The sequence below is a fragment of the Carassius auratus genome, chromosome 2 (genome assembly GCF_003368295.1).
Source record: "Carassius auratus strain Wakin chromosome 2, ASM336829v1, whole genome shotgun sequence".
In the NCBI taxonomy this organism is placed as follows: Eukaryota; Metazoa; Chordata; class Actinopteri; order Cypriniformes; family Cyprinidae; genus Carassius; species Carassius auratus.
Window position 1 is genome coordinate 20,080,676 of NC_039244.1, and position 15,961 is coordinate 20,096,636.

At 35.7% G+C, this 15,961-nt stretch overlaps 3 protein-coding genes across 5 annotated transcripts; 1 reads left to right on the forward strand and 2 right to left on the reverse strand.

Moving 5' to 3' along the window:
* Positions 1 to 1,741: 1,741 nt before the first annotated feature.
* Positions 1,742 to 4,875, reverse strand: LOC113119850 (cerebellin-1-like). Of its 3 annotated transcripts, none has more exons than XM_026289560.1 (4): positions 4,596 to 4,875; positions 2,886 to 3,447; positions 2,696 to 2,815; positions 1,742 to 2,419 (listed from the first exon to the last, which is right to left on the reverse strand). In XM_026289560.1, the coding sequence occupies exons 2-4, from the start codon at positions 3,159 to 3,161 to the stop codon at positions 2,222 to 2,224; spliced, it is 594 nt and encodes a 197-aa protein (XP_026145345.1). In that variant the 5' UTR covers positions 3,162 to 3,447; positions 4,596 to 4,875; the 3' UTR covers positions 1,742 to 2,221. The 3 variants fall into 3 exon arrangements, with proteins under 3 accessions (XP_026145345.1, XP_026145328.1, XP_026145338.1); XM_026289543.1 differs by having other exon boundaries at positions 2,886 to 3,523; XM_026289553.1 differs by having other exon boundaries at positions 2,886 to 3,888.
* A 108-nt stretch (positions 4,876 to 4,983) lies between these two features.
* Positions 4,984 to 10,550, reverse strand: trim110 (tripartite motif containing 110). The gene is made up of 9 exons (XM_026199253.1): positions 10,444 to 10,550; positions 9,947 to 10,064; positions 8,445 to 8,942; positions 7,869 to 7,964; positions 7,484 to 7,720; positions 7,067 to 7,089; positions 6,792 to 6,937; positions 6,309 to 6,580; positions 4,984 to 5,837 (listed from the first exon to the last, which is right to left on the reverse strand). The coding sequence occupies exons 1-9, from the start codon at positions 10,548 to 10,550 to the stop codon at positions 5,565 to 5,567; spliced, it is 1,770 nt and encodes a 589-aa protein (XP_026055038.1). The 3' UTR covers positions 4,984 to 5,564.
* Positions 10,551 to 12,470: 1,920 nt separating this feature from the next.
* Positions 12,471 to 15,788, forward strand: LOC113119862 (uncharacterized). Its single transcript, XM_026289574.1, has 4 exons — positions 12,471 to 12,754; positions 13,538 to 14,242; positions 14,359 to 15,057; positions 15,274 to 15,788. The coding sequence occupies exons 1-4, from the start codon at positions 12,721 to 12,723 to the stop codon at positions 15,426 to 15,428; spliced, it is 1,593 nt and encodes a 530-aa protein (XP_026145359.1). The 5' UTR covers positions 12,471 to 12,720; the 3' UTR covers positions 15,429 to 15,788.
* Positions 15,789 to 15,961: the final 173 nt, after the last annotated feature.

Below are 15,961 nucleotides of genomic sequence, written 5' to 3' on the forward strand. Positions count from 1 at the left end.
AATTGTATATTAAAGAAATAATTTCCATAGCTTTACGCAATTTTTGCAAATGTATCCAAATTTCCAAATAAAGATTATGATGCTAAATTAAACATATACTCGCATTTTATAGTAGCCTATAATATATTATTTATTTGTTATATACGGGTACAAAGGTATTCATGATTCGAAACTGTTCCTGTTTTATAAGAGAAGTTTTGCTATGTAAAACACATTGAAAATAAAATTATAATTTAAATACCAACACAAAAAATATGTGTATGATGTTAAAACACTTTAAATAATATTTAACATTATTGTTTATTTTGGGGTATAGTAATTTATTAATTTAGCATGATTAAAACACAAATAACAGGCTTTGTGGATGTTAAAAACGTTCAATAATATTCTAACTATTCATTATAGTGTTTAAAACAAATATTTACATAAATATGTAGGCCTATTTTAATTATTTTTTATTATTATTTTAATCTTTAAATACATTATTACTAAAATATTTAAGTATTTTTATTATACTTTAGTATTTTTAAACATATCTCTCACATCTATATTTAACTCTAGCACCCTCTATTCTAAATCTAGATTACTTCTTTCTTTTTTTTCTTTTTTTAAATGGCCCTTTTAGACTTGCACTCTGTTCATTTATGGACTGCTTTTGTTCTTAAAAAAAATTATAATCTTTTTGTATTCTATCTATTTTTATGCAGTATACAAATAAAGAAAAGTAAAAAAGGCCTCGAACAGCTTGCTCTATTCTTTTTCTAATTCTATCAGTTTTCTTTTTATTATATAATAATAATAAAATAAAAAAACCTTGCCACATGTACTGCATTAAGCTAACTAAGACTTGTTATAGCACTTGCATATCTTTGCTCTATTGTTGATTCTGATTGCCTCGATTGTTCTCGTTTTGTAAGTTGCTTTGGATAAAAGTGTCTGCTAAATGACTAAATGTAAACGTGTGTGTGTTTATGTATATTTGTGTGTGTGTATATATATATATATATATATATATATATATATATATATATATATATATATATATATATATATATATATATATATTGTTGCCTATGTGTGCATGTGTTTGTTTGTATGTGTGTGTGTATATATATATTTTTTTATTGTGCATTGGATACTAGATTATATGTGTTAGGAAAAATTAATGATAAACAGCTTACATCAACATAATTTTACATGATTCTTTTTAAACATCACAAACAGCAGTCTTTGATGTATTTTTCACCCTAGTTTCTTAGAGTAGCATGCTGTGTTCTTTCATCAAAAGACTGGTTAGAAAAATAAATGTTAACATCAGTAATTCTTTCTTTTCTTGTGGTTTCCTTTTCCTCTCTCTCTCTCCTTATCTGTTTCCTGCTCTCTCTTTTTTCCCCCTTGTTCTGTACGTGTGAATAAGTGTGTCTTTAAACCAATGAAGTGTAATTTATTAACTGTGACAGCCCACCCTGCATGGTCCATAGGAGTCCAGTGTACACTTACACGTCTGCCTGCCAAAAGCTCCATCTGCCTTTGCTCGCCCAGTGTCACTGTAGTTCATATCCGTTATGCATTATGCCTATGCTGCTATCTGTGATGATTCTTTGTCAATCTTGCCAGCTCTAATGCTGAGAGCTATATTTACAAACAGCTGTTGCTAGAGGTAAAACACCTCATTCAGAGAAGTAACACAGGTTGAGGACAATTCAAATTTCATTTCACACAGAACAAGAAGGAATTTAGATTTTCAGTCAAGGGTTTCCATTTAATAAGATGTATTTTTACAAAGCTTTATAACACACACAAACAGCTCCATAAGCAGGCAAACATTTTATAAACAGAAACCTCACATCAAATTGTTAAGCTATATTTTAATTAAAAGGGAATTTAGAAATGTAATTTTGTTAAAAAAAAAAAAAAGAAGAAGGAAAGAGTGACTTTTTAGTGATTTTCAAATCACATTTTTTTCTAACCTGGTTCTCAATAATATTTAATTATAATACTTAATTGTTTTCTTGAATAACAAAATATATATAATATTTAATTAGAACATTTAACACCTAATTTTCTGCATTTTCTTTTCTCTGCTGTAAAAAATAAAATAAAATAAAATAAAAAAGATCAAATATAAGGTTTTCTGTGGATTCCATTTTCGTAAAATAAATCCCCAGAGAGCAGGTCACCCTCTCTCCTCGGCATCTCCTAGATCTTCACATGGTCATCTTTATAAAGGGAAGACCAGGAAGCCTGAAAAAGTAGAGTACTTCCATCCTCCCATTAGATTGCCCTTTTCTAGCTTGAGATAAGCCTTGTCCCCTCTTTCCATGATCACAAGCCCAGCATTTGTGGCTGCTTCTCGCGTCACATCCTGGTCTCCAGCAAAGGCTGAGATCATCGGCCAGCCATTCAACATCAAACTCACCTGTGAATAGGAAAAAACGTTTTCACAGCAATGCCTTAGAAGATAAATTTTTGGTTTCCCAAAGAACATTTGTGAACAGTTCTTAAAATCAACAGTTAATAAAAACAACTATATTTTTCAGTGTGAAGTGTGAAGAACATTTTAAAACTCTAACACTATAAAGAACCTTTTGTGCAATTGGAAGGTTCCATGGATGTTACAGTTCTTCATGGAAGCACAGTTGCCAATAAAAAACCTTTATTTTTAAGAGTGCAAGAAACAATATGTAGTATGTACCTGTATGGTTTGCCTGTTGTATGCCTTTACCACATGGAAGTTGAAGCTGTAAACCCCTCGTCTCGGAGCAAGGAAGATACTGCTCTCTTGGTCAAAATGACCACCAACGTTCACCAAGATCTGACAAAAACTAACCGATTAAACAGAGCTAAACTACATGCGAGTATTTTAATGTGGAAAGATTGCTTACCTGGTCAAAATAGATGATCATGGTGCGATTGCTCATGTCTGTGGGCTCATGGTTGGTTTGCCGTGTGGCGGAGAAGGCCACACGGCCGGTACCTGAGCGCACGGACATCCCCAGTGCGTTACCTGCTGGTTCTGAAGATGGTGTGGAGTCACAGACCACCAGGCATTTTCCTTCCAGCACTATGGGCTCCGTTTCATTTTGCCCCATGACCACTTGATGGCCAATTAGCAGAAGTGGCGCTAATATCAGCATCGGCAACCCAAAGCTGGGTAGCATTGTCTTATTATTATAGCTTATTATATCTCGGATGAAATTAGGTGCAAATGTTCCCTGCAATTTGCTCAAGTAGGTCGTCTTCTGGAAACCAAGGCGAATTGAGTGGAGGATCCACAAAATCTGTGATGTTATGAGCTCCTGTAAAAGTTCTAGACCTTTAAATCCTTAGCTTTGTCTTTCACCCTCACTTACTCTTTTACCCTCTCTCCCTCTATCTATTTTGTCGCCACCCTCCTGTCTGTCACAGTTTCCTGATGAAGATCTACTTCTGTGCTTGTTAAATTGCCTGTAGGGAACAAAAGGCAAGGACGCTTAGAGGTTTCTCATCATCCCGAAAAAAAAAATCCATCATCATAGCCAACCTGTAAGAAGACAAAGAGAGAGAGAGAGGATAAAAGAGTTCTGCCAACAGGTATGCTTGTGTGGGGGAGGAGGAAGAGGAGCAGTGAAGGATGAAGATCATGAGGTAACACTTTGGATCCCGTTCAGCTGAGGGGAGCAGCATCCAGGAAAGAGTGAGAACAAGAGAGAGAAAAAAGAACAACTCCACTGAGAGACCATCTGTCTTTAACACGCTCGCACTTCCCTCCTGACGTTCCACAACATGCAGGACCTCTCTCCCCTACGCAGATCCTCTATCCTCTCTCCTGTGCTTGTGCTTATTGGCTGAACCTCCTCTCTCTCCTCAGTGCCTTGGCACGCTAAAACGCCAACAATATGCAAAGTCCTGAAACCCAAGAATGTACATCTCGGAATTTGAACTGAAGTATGTCTATATCAGGTCTTAATTGGCTCAGCTCATTAATTTACTATTCAAGTCATGGTTATACTCTTTATGAAGCAATGACATTTACAAAGGTCAACTTTCTTTGCTTCTGGTCTTGAGTGAAACCTCAATGTCTGTGCACTTTTAAATAAGGACTAATTCTGCTCAGTGATGTCCTTGAATGCTGCCCACTCATTTCACAAACCATTATCTTTATTTTCTTAACAAAACTTCACTTATTCACTTATTCACTTATTCTAACACATTATTTATAATAACTTCAGGTTATATAAAATCTTTTATAGCACTTAAAAAATAAAGGAAAAAAATATGCATTTTGCATTTTTCCCTTATAAAAATATCTAAATATCCTTTATTATTTCTTTACTTGAGAAGCACAATTGTGTACAATAATAAGACTTTATTTTAAAATATATATATTTTTAATATCACATTTTAATTATATATTTTCTTACCTTATTGGCAAATTGACTGTATTTATTAAAACATTAATCTAATTTAAAACATAAAGTGAGGTTTTGGGTTTCAAGTATGTTTGGATATTTTACAGAAAAACAAGATAAAAATTACTTTTTATGTACCAAGGGAGTAACATAAGATGAAATTAAGTTCATAAGCTTTTGAGGTATGAATAAATAGCAAAGTACCTGATTTAGTGGGCTGTCCCTCTGTTTCCCAGGTGTAATGATGCAAAGTGTTAAAGCTTCTGTAGAGAAAAACTGAATCTGACAGCTTACAGATCTTCCTACTCATCCTGTCTCCCAAGATCCTCCCCTTCTCATCCACTCCACCTCTCTCTCTCTCTCTCTCCCTCTCTCTTTTTCTCTAATAATCCATGTAATCTTTGATGTAAACAGCATGGCCAAACCGGGATCTATAGCTGTAAATGACAGCCAACAGTCAGTATAGAAAGCATATAGAATAAAACAGAAACAATAACATGAACCATTGTCCCAAAAAACATTATTGATCCACATTGTACACGAGCATTAAAGGACACAAAGGATAAAACAATAAAAGAAAATCTGTAAAAAAAATCTTTTTTTAACATCTCAAGGAATTAAACTAATAAATAAAAAAAAAGAATAAACATATTTAGTCAAATTTCATGTATCCGTCTGTTCTATAAAAACGCTGGCAGGGATGCTGGAACCTATGAAAAAATATTTGCTAACATGAAAAAATATTACATTTTTAGAATGCATTGTCAATTGCACTTTTATGCATGTAATATCCTACAAAAATAAACTGGGCACTGGCAAAGTATCATACTAATGATAAATATTTGAGATTTGTATTTTGCTCATTTGAATATCCATTGATGGAGAAAGATGCATTGGATCTCAGTTCCCCTTACAGTTAGATGAAAAACCTAGTGATAAAGTTTTGACACTGATTAGAAAAGAAAATTATAATCTAAAATTCAAATTTTCAAAATAATAATAAAAAGTAGGAAAAAACATTGACCATAGACAGTTAATTGGAATATTTGTTTATTCTTGAAAAATTAATTCAGCTTTTTCACCCAGAGCATTATATATCCTTCAAGAAACATGTAACTATTTATGAAATACAAGTTTCAACAGCAGTGTTGGTTCCTGTTTCTGTAGATGTAGTTATGTTTTCTTGAGGATGGTGACTTTGCTGTTCAGCTCTGGTTTGTAGAGGCCAAATCCTAGGCAGATGGGCTGGGTGAACCTGGTACTGAAACTGTGCAGAGGGAGCAGAGTGGATGAAGATCCTACTTCAGAAAAGGCAATGGAGCCAGAACCATAGTCCAGAGTGACTGCCAAATGGTTGCCAGACATTTTTGCGGAGAGGTGGGTTTTCTTTCGGTTATGCCAGGCAGCAAGTTTCCTGTCATGCTGCTGTGTCAGGCTCCAGGATATCTGAGTAATAACAGAAAATCATAATGCTCAGGACATAATGAATTCAAAAAGAAAACAGGCTAGGCCTCTGACATGTTATGACTAGAATAATAAACACATTCAGGTTTTATATAATTTAAGATCCGTTTTCTGAGAAAAGTTCAGAGAAACATTGTGAAAAAAAATTAAATGTTACTTTTGAATAGTTAAATACTATTATTACTAGTACTACTACTAATATTTATTATTAAAATGGATTGAATTTGAAGATTATCATTTAAATCTGCTTTCTAAATCTAAACACAAAAATCATTAGATTAATCACTTTTTATTCTATTGACACAAACACATCGATTAAATAAAAATGTAAAAATCTGATTATATTTTACACATTTATATTCTGTTATTGGGTTATTGCATGAAAGTATATCGGTGCATTTATATTTTAAGAATTTGGTCATTATATTGAACATTAAAAAGTTTACAATGTACCTTGTTGCAGCCAAAGGCTGTGCCCTCTTTTGATTTTCTCCCAATACTGTGGTAAGTCACTGCTATATCCCAGAAACCCTCCACTTCCAGCTCCCAGTAATGGGTTCCTGAAGAAAATATCTGACAGGAGAGCACCTGAGACCAGTGGTCAAAGCGGTCAGGATGCTCAGGGACAGGCAAGCGGGTTTTGACCCTCGTCACTGTCCGTAGGTCTTCAGAAATATTTAAGAGAGGATGGGCTGAGTTTTTGTCCAAGGTTAACGGGCTGCTTACTAAATAACAAAGAGAAACTGCGATTGGAAATCTAGCCACTAGATGTCACTATTAAACAAGGCAATTCTGCTCAAAAACAGTATTCAGAAAAGTGTTACAAAATATTGATTAGCATCACACTTAGGTAAGCCAAGAATAATATCACTTAAAAAAATCGTAATGTTCCTAGGGTCAGTGCCCATTGTGTAATGTGTGAATGATAATACATACAGAGATCTCTCTTGAGTTCAATTAGGCAGCGCAGGGTCTCGGCTATGAATTCTCTATATTTATTTTCCACATTTTCTAAGACTCGTTTCTTATCCATGCTGGGCTGAGGTGGTGTGAACAGAGGTGAGCTGAGATCTGCCATCATCCTGCAAGGCAGAGTAACTAATACAGTAAAAATTACATTCTTGTTCATATGCAAACTAACATGCACTCACAAATCACAAGATATTTCTATGACACTCACTAAAACAATCACGGTTTAACTAAAGACTTACTGCGAATCCTCTGTCTGGAATGCCTGTGAAATATTATCAAGTTTAAGTCATTTTAATCTATTTTAATCTACCTGACTTCTGTAAAGCTCCATGTTTCAATACTAAAACCTTGTGGATGCATTTAAAAAGCTAATATGGCCATTAACTATGTTTATAATGTTGCAACAACTCTCATATCAAATCAAATTTACACAAAACATGCTTTTACTGTATTACAGTAGACATTTTTATGTAAACATACTAGATAAGAGTTTAATTGAATGTATTTATAGAACATGAATTCTTTAAATATAACATAGGCTATTAATAAGCATATAAAATACTAAATAATAAAATATCATAATTTTGTTATCAGCATATGGTAAATGACGCCTGATATGCATTTAATCAGGAAAATATTAAAGTGCGTCCTCATACCCAGATTAGCAGGAAGGGATCGCTCTCGTCCAGCAGGGAGCCGAGGAAGCGGTGGATGCCCTCGGTTTGGTTCAGATCTTTTTCCACCCTGCTGCAGTCTTCCTTCACCCTCTCCATGGCCTGCTGTCTCTCCTGTTCCGTGATGTTTATCACGGCTGACACTAGTCGGCCCACCTGAGCCTGCAGGGCTGAGCCCATCTGTAAAACCTGAGAGACATCACTCACAGAAGAGTCCTCCTGAACACACACACACACACACACACACAGAATATGTAATGCATGCATGTTGCGTTCAGTTATGAAAACCTGTAGTCCTTATATTTCAGGTTAGGAATATTACAGTTTAATTAATTGAATATGAAGTCCCACAGAGCCTTAAACTTACTACTATGCTGCGACAAGCTTGTTGATGTTCTTGAAGCATCATTTCACCTTGCTTTACTTTCTCTTCTGCTTTCTCAAACATACTCTGTAATTTGATCTGTAACATATTAGAGAAGAGCTTTTTAAATTTGAACCCTGGGTTTACAGAGTTTTTATAACAGTATAAAGTCCATGAATATTTAATGAGGCAACCATATTTTATGACATAAAGCATATAGTTTATGATTGGTTGCTTGTTGGTAAAGGTCAAGGACTGTTTCTTCTTAGCACCATGAAAAGGAGCGTCTTTTAACCCAGGGTTAGAAGTGGTGCCAGATCCCTTTCAAAATTCAAAAGCACAAGCGTGAGTGGCCATTTACACAGACGTTGGGTTCTAAACATGCACCCCATTGCATTTTTCAATACAGTCTGTGTGAATGGCCTCTGAAACACTGCTTTACTCTGGGTTAAAAAGCATAATTAAAAAAAAGACAATAAACTGCTCTAAAGTTCAGTGTGAACAGTCCTGGACCATAATTAAATCCCACAACAGGACCTTTTCTTAAACAACAGTTTAATAGATATAATGAAGACTTACTTTGTATTCCTCCTCCACTTTTCTCACCCCTTTGACCTGGTGTTGAGCATGTCGCCCTTCCACAATGCAGTCGGGGCAGACATACTCCCTATCATCCATGCAGTAATACCGGAATATCTCCCAATGGGTAGGGCACCTACGGTGGGATACGTCCATCAATGGCTCCACCAACAGGTGAGTGCTATAAGCAGGACGCAGCAGGTGTGGCTGCAGATGCTGCTCACACAGAGAGATCTCACATCGCAGGCAGGTCTTCACTGCAGCTTGGGCCTCATCATCCTTGTTTTCTGGACAGCAGTCACATACCACCTCTCCCTGCTCCTCCAGGCATTGTGGGCATACGAATCTTTGCTTGCCACAGCTGGCACTCTGGCTCCAGGACTCTTGAACACAGGTCAGGCAAAAGCTGTGGCCGCAGGGAAAGGGGTGAGCTCGACCAATCAGGTCACGACACATGGGACATGTGTGCTCTTCTTCCATGGAGCCCATAGCAGCTAGCTGCAAATTTATTTTAGTAAAATATATATTTATATTTTTGCTTTATTTACTAAAACATTGGAGTTTGATTATCCCAACCAGCCCAACACAGCTACACTGATTCAACCAATAGCATAGGTTTGGGATGATACTGATACTACATGTATTTTTTATGTTTGATTTTAAATGTTTTTGAATATTTTTATACAAGATTGTTAATGTCTGCTCCAAAATTAAATTAAAATTTGTATTATGTATAAAACTTTTATCTGAGAGCTTCTAAATCATTTAGCCATTTACTACCAGTGCATAAAATATGCATGACACGAAATAAAACAAAAAAGTGTGCTCTTACTGTGATTGGTAACTCATGGTAAGTCAGATTCTGCACAGATTAATACAGACCTATGTGGCACAAACTAAGCCTTACTGTTTAGTTAATCTCTCTCCTAATCAACTATTTTTAGAAAGCTGTTCCATTTGACTACTGGATAAATGAGGTAATATCCCATGAGTCCCTATTAAAGTCATTAAGTTATTATTGAAAATGTGAATAAAAGGGGTTTAATATTATTTTGTTTTTAAGTTAACATGCTGAGACAACTATACAGCCTTTTGTATGCCATTTCTTCCAAAAAGTGTAAACACTGGATCTGTGGCACTATTAGAACTAGCAGTTTGTTGGAGTATCTGACAAGCCCGCCACAGTTACATTACCATAAGTTTGGGATAAGACTATTTGTTTGATTAGAAATGGCAGACAAGAGGAGCATTTGGGAAACGGCTTGAAATCTATCAATATTTTTGCAATTCTGTTTGGCATCACTGATCGCATGGAAATGACACACTTTAATTTGTTATAACTGGCTCTAAAGTTTTCCCTGCAAACAATAACTGACCCAGGCAACTGTGGAATCGAGAGATCACCTTCTCAGTGGCTTCTTGATCTGAATAATTGTCATTCAGTTACTACAGCTACAGGGTTGGCATTATGATGCATAACCTATTAAAATACAAAGGCTTACCTTTTTTTGTCCTGCAGCCTTGTGTGAAAGATAGAGGAGGAGGATTTTATACAGAAGCACAACCCAAGTGTGTGTGTGTGTGTGTGTGTGTGTGTGTGTGTGTGTGTGTGTGTGGCAGCTGGCTTATCCTGCAGTGTCTTCTTAGACTGACTGACCTATCAACATTAAGCCATCACATGACCTGTTATTTACAAAAGCAATATGAGGTGAGTGAGGAGAAGAAACGAAAGCAAATAAATTGAATCTGGTATCTGTTTAAATGACACTGATTGCTATGCAGAATAGATCAATATATAATAAAGTATTTTGATTAGATGTCATGGTTACAAAACACAAGAAAAGTGACATCCATGGTCTTTTTATTTTGTTACTCCAAGTTAAGCATTTTTTTTAAAAGACAGTTCAATTAGAAAAAAATAAAGGTGAAAAAATTGCTTGTGACTCAAACTTCACTATCTAAAACCCTTACAAAGCAATCACAGGATGGCACTTTGTACCTTTTGTTAGGACGCTGATAAACCAGTTCATCAAATGCAGAGACACCCAAAGACTGACCAAATAGCACACATAATTCAAGCAAGATGTCTGTTAAAGATTGCTTCATCTTGAAAGCTCTGCTGTATACAGACATTTGATAGATGTATTTAAGATGTCAGTCATAAACATCTTAAATAAAAAAAATGTATTAAAAAGTCTATTTGACATCTGATAGGAAACGTTCTATAGACATAGTACAGATGAGCAAATACTATAAAAAATATTTCTTGCAGATGTAAATGCAAACATCAAATAGACATCTCCATTCTCAACTGTGATCAGCTGTGGTCATTTTCTCAGTATGAAAAGAGCTTTCCTTGAGCATTTCAGTCCTTGGTAGTGCAACTGAAGCAAACAATCAACTATAGGTGGCAAGGCACTGTAAAATATGTCTGGGATAAAGTTGTGGACAAGCACAAGAACAAGTCAAGATTAAAAAATGAAAAGGCTTTATCAATGCCTTGTAGCACAGTGAAGTCTATTATAATGAAGAAGTGAAAGGTAATTGGTATGACACAGACCCTTCCAAACTGTGTGAAAGAGCCAGGAGGAAACTGGTCAGAAGAGCTACTAAGAGAAGAGCTACCATGAGGCCTAAAGTAACTCTGAAGCAGTTGCAGGAATTTTAAACAAAGAGTGTTCATTGTGTACATGTGACATCAATATCACAAATTCTCCACAAATATGGCTTGTATGGGAGTGTTGCAAGAAAAAATTCCAGTCCCCAAGAATGGCTACATGTCTTGATGTGCAAAGTTAGCGGAGACATATCCCAACAGACTAAAGTATGTAATTAAAGCAATATGATGGTTCAACAGAATATTGACACAAAGGGGTGGATCCTTTTTCCAACTCAGCAAATGTTTGTTTTTTTTTTTGGGGGGGGGGGGGGTCTGATATGATATACAAAGTCACTATATGTGAACATTAAGGATATTGGAATGATGAGAAAAAGTAGGATCATCACTAGGATTGTGCATAGATGTATTACCAAGAAGAACAAATCAATATAGAAATGCTAAAACTTTTTACTTAATACAAATGTGAGAGACATCATTGTGGTTACAGTAAAAATAAAACCAATACGTTTCAATCAAAATAAAATTTCAAAAACAACAACTAATGTGTCTTTAGATAATGGATGTTAAGATAAATGTACAAAAGCTAATGATACAAAACTGATTGATTGATTGATCTAAATTGATTTGCCAAATAAAAACACAATGCAAGGTTTAATGTTACAAACCGCATGCATGAACCAAATGCAAAGTACATAATTTATACTTTTGTCAATACACTTAAAATATCATAATGTATTTAAGGTTTGCTAACTACAATCGATAATTACAGGGTCCTTAATTTTATTTTGCAGATTGTCCAAATCTTCCAGAGATAAAGAGCATTTTTAGACAGTAAAGCAGAGTAAAAACGCAGTTCAGCTATGACTTTTTTTGGTCAGAACTTGGTCAGAACTGTAAAGTGAGAGAAGAGATAATCAAGAGTGAGATTAAGCTTTTTTTCCTGGCAGAGAAATTTGTGATTCTCCAGAATTCAGGACTGTCTTGATAGGTGCCACAATTGTTGAAAATCAAACAAGGCCAGCAAAAATAAAATGTGTGTGAAGAGAGATGGAGAAGTTTACAAGAGAAAAGTAATTTTAATTGACACACCTGGATGGTGGCCATACACGTATGTAAAGAATCAAATCAAGTCAATCAAACAGGAGGAGATCCATAAAATAATACCATGAGCGAGTGTGTTTATACGTGCACATATGTCAGGTATAATGGAGTCCTCAGATATCAGTGCAAGTGGAGTGAATGTTTTAATTACTTCAAGGTTTAATTATTTTACAGTTAAAAAAAAGTTTAATGTCATGTATAGCAACATTTAAAAAAGTTATGGTGAGTTTGTAACTCCATTCTTTGTCTTAACTATTTCAGTAATGATTGGGTGGAGTTTGCACTTCAGATTTTTTATTTTTTTTTGTTGTTGTTGATGAGATTACAAAACCAGAACATCAAGTACACCAGTTCAGAGAATCGTGAGAACAAGTAAGAACGTGCATTTGAAATTTGAACAGACAGAAAATATTTAAAATTATAATTTGAATGTACACCACAGCAAGAGATCAGTGCTAAGATAGAGAAAGTGGGAGAAAAAAAATTAAAGGGAAGAAAAACACTGAAAAGAAGGAGATCGTTTTGAGCATTCAAACTGACATTTTGCAACTTAACATGGAGACAGAAGAGAGCTCCGATCGTAAACACAGTGAGTATCTTCTCTTAAATGTTAAACATTTAATGTCCGACATAAACCATTTAAACAATTTTTTCCCCTCTGTGAATGGTGTGACAATTGATAGAATTTCATGAAAACATAAGCTTCATTGCAACCAAGGCTGAACTAGTGCAACAAAAATGGTAAAGATTTAATATTTAAATAACTTCAAAACCATTAACTTCAGTCTGGGTAATGTGTAAATAATATTAAAAGAGACTATGTATTCTCTTGTATAATATGTATTAATATATATTATTAATTATTATTATTATATTTTTATATATTATTATTATTATTATTATTATATACAATATGGATTTTATTTAAGTCTGGATATGAACATACCTGAAGTTAGATTATTATTTCTAAGTTCCAGGTAGGTTCCTTTTGGTTAAAACTTGTGAAAAGGATACATATTATTTAATTACACTGTGTAAATGTGGTAAAGGTTTATCAAGAGGATGAAGGAATGTCGTCAGATGCACCCAAGGTGCCACCATAAGAATGTGACCAACAGAAATGTTGTTTGTTTAGAACAACCTGTTTTCTAAACTGCATTTTGAACAGTAACACTGATGAAAACAACTGCAGCAACAATGTGAACAGATTCCACTGCAAACTACCACAGAGCTGCATGATTATGTCTTTATGGACATTTTTGAATAAATAGCCTACATTACAAAAAGTATCCAGCTGACAGACTTTTAAAGTGTACTACAGTAAATTAAGTGAAGATGAAAATAGCATATGTCTCTATATTTTCTCTTGCAGACTGTCCAGCTCTTACAGAGATAAACGCCATTGTAATAGGGAGTAAATTAGAATACAAATGCAGTGCTGCAAATACCATCCTTGGACATAAACACTGGGAAGTGGGCAACGAGATAGTCAAGAGTGAGATGAAACAGGGGGTGGTTCAGAACAGGAAGGTTAATTTGGTAATGACACCAGGATGGTGGAAAAGCTCCACACTGGCAGAGAGTACAAAGTATATACAGATGGAGATTGTGCACAGTTTAAAACTGTGTCCTGCTCCACATGCCTTTCTTCTAGTGATCAATCTACACAAACCATTCACAGGCGTGCACCTAAATAATGTGCTGGAACACATGGAGATTCTGGGTAAACAGATCTGGAACCACACCATCCTTCTGCTCATGTATCACAACAAAACACAGAGACATGCAAACAGCAAGCAGCTCATTGAGAGAGCAGGGACAGAGATTAAAACAGTGATAAAGAAGTGTGGGAACAGAGTTCATGTCTTCAGTTACACTGACAGTAAAGAGATAAATGTGGAAAAACTGTTTCAAGAGATAGAGAACTTGGTAGCTGAGCATGAAGGACAGTGCTTTAAAATTGACAGCAAACTGTTGGAAAATATGGAGGAAAAGAGAAGGACTGTGAAGGAACGAGCAGAAGAGAGAGTGATCCAAGCCAAAACAAAGATGCTAAATTTAAATCAAAGTCTAACAGGTAACGTGCATTTTTTTCACAAAAAAAAATTAATAAATGAGATGGACTTACGTAGTCAGTATAATCCAAATTGAAAGTAAAGCATTGTTTATGAACTCTCTCATTCTTTTGGACAGAAAAAAGTTGTAATTTTCCAGAGTTAAGGATTGTCTTGATGGGTAGCAATGCTGTTGGGAAGACCTCAGTGATGAACACCATCCACAACATGAAAATGACTCAAGAGAAGAGCAGGACAAAAGAGTGTGAAATGAGTGTGAGAGAAATTGACAAGAGAAAAGTCATTTTAATTGACACACCTGGATGGTGGCCTTACGCATCTGAACAGGAGACACCAGAGTCAGTCAAGCAGGAGATCATGTCAAGTGTTACTATGTGTTCACCAGGACCTCATGCAGTTTTGCTGGTTCTTCAGTCTGGTGTGGCCTTCACTGAAGCACATAGGAGGTCTGTGAAGGAGCACATGGAGCTCCTGGGTCGATCTGTCTGGAAGTACAGTATAGTGGTGTTCACCAGGGGAGACTGGATGGGGACCCCCACTATTGAAGAGCACATTGAGAGTGAAGGAAAGGCTCTGCAGTGGCTGATCGATAAATGTGGAAACAGATATCATGTTCTTAACAACGTGCAGCAGGATGATGGGACACAAGTCAGAGAGTTGATGGAGAAGGTGAAGATAATGGCCAGATTAAACACAGTGCTTCCGGTAGCTGTGGGTGAAGCACTAGAGGAGATGGAGGACAAGGATGAGGAGGAAGCAAATATGAGGGTGGAAGAACAAGCTGAGTGTAGAAGCTTCTTTGAGGGTCGTCCTCTCTGTAAGTAGTATAATATGATCTCTGCAGATTCCATTAACCCAGATTCTTTTTTACCATTTTATCACTGATTTGACCATTGCATGTTATAACATTGTAAATTTCTTAAATAATTAGCAAAATATCCATAGGAGCTGATTTTTCTTTTTTTTGTTGTTGTTGTTGCTAAACATATTTCTAAAAAACTTCATAAGCTAACTGTATAAATTGTATTTATAGTGGACGAAGCCTACATTGACAAGTGGAGGAATGATTTTCATCATGTATCAAACTATGGGACCATGTCAGAGCTGTCAGAGATCGAGCACCAGACCTATGGAAAAACAAAGGGATCAGAAACAATGCGGCACATTAGTCCAAAAGAGTTAAACTGACATTTTACATTCAAAAGCATTTACGTACATGGACATTGGACATGGATGTGCTATTTTCACCCAGTCATCTAAGCTTTGACAGAGAAAAGTGGTATTTTTTTTTAAACATTGTAACACTGATATATCATTCGATATATAGTTTTGTTTAAATGTAATTACATTTTAAATAAATGTACACAATGTTTATATCAATAAATATACCTATACTATTTTTAATGAAAATATAATACATTGTGTTAAAGATGTGTCTTTAAGACACATCGGGGGAAGTTGTGGCCAAATGGTTAGAGAGTCGGACTCACAATTGAAAGGTTGTGAGTTCGAGTCTCGGGCCGGCAGGAATTGTAGGTGGGGGAGTGCATGTACAGTGCTCTCTCCACTGTCAATACCACGACTGAGGTGCCCTTGAGCAAGGCACCAAACCCCCAACTGCTCCCTGGGTGCCGCAGCATTAATGGCTGCCCACTGCTCTGGGTGTGTGTACATGGTGTGTGTGTGTGTGTGTTCACTGCTGTGTGTGTGCACTTTGAATG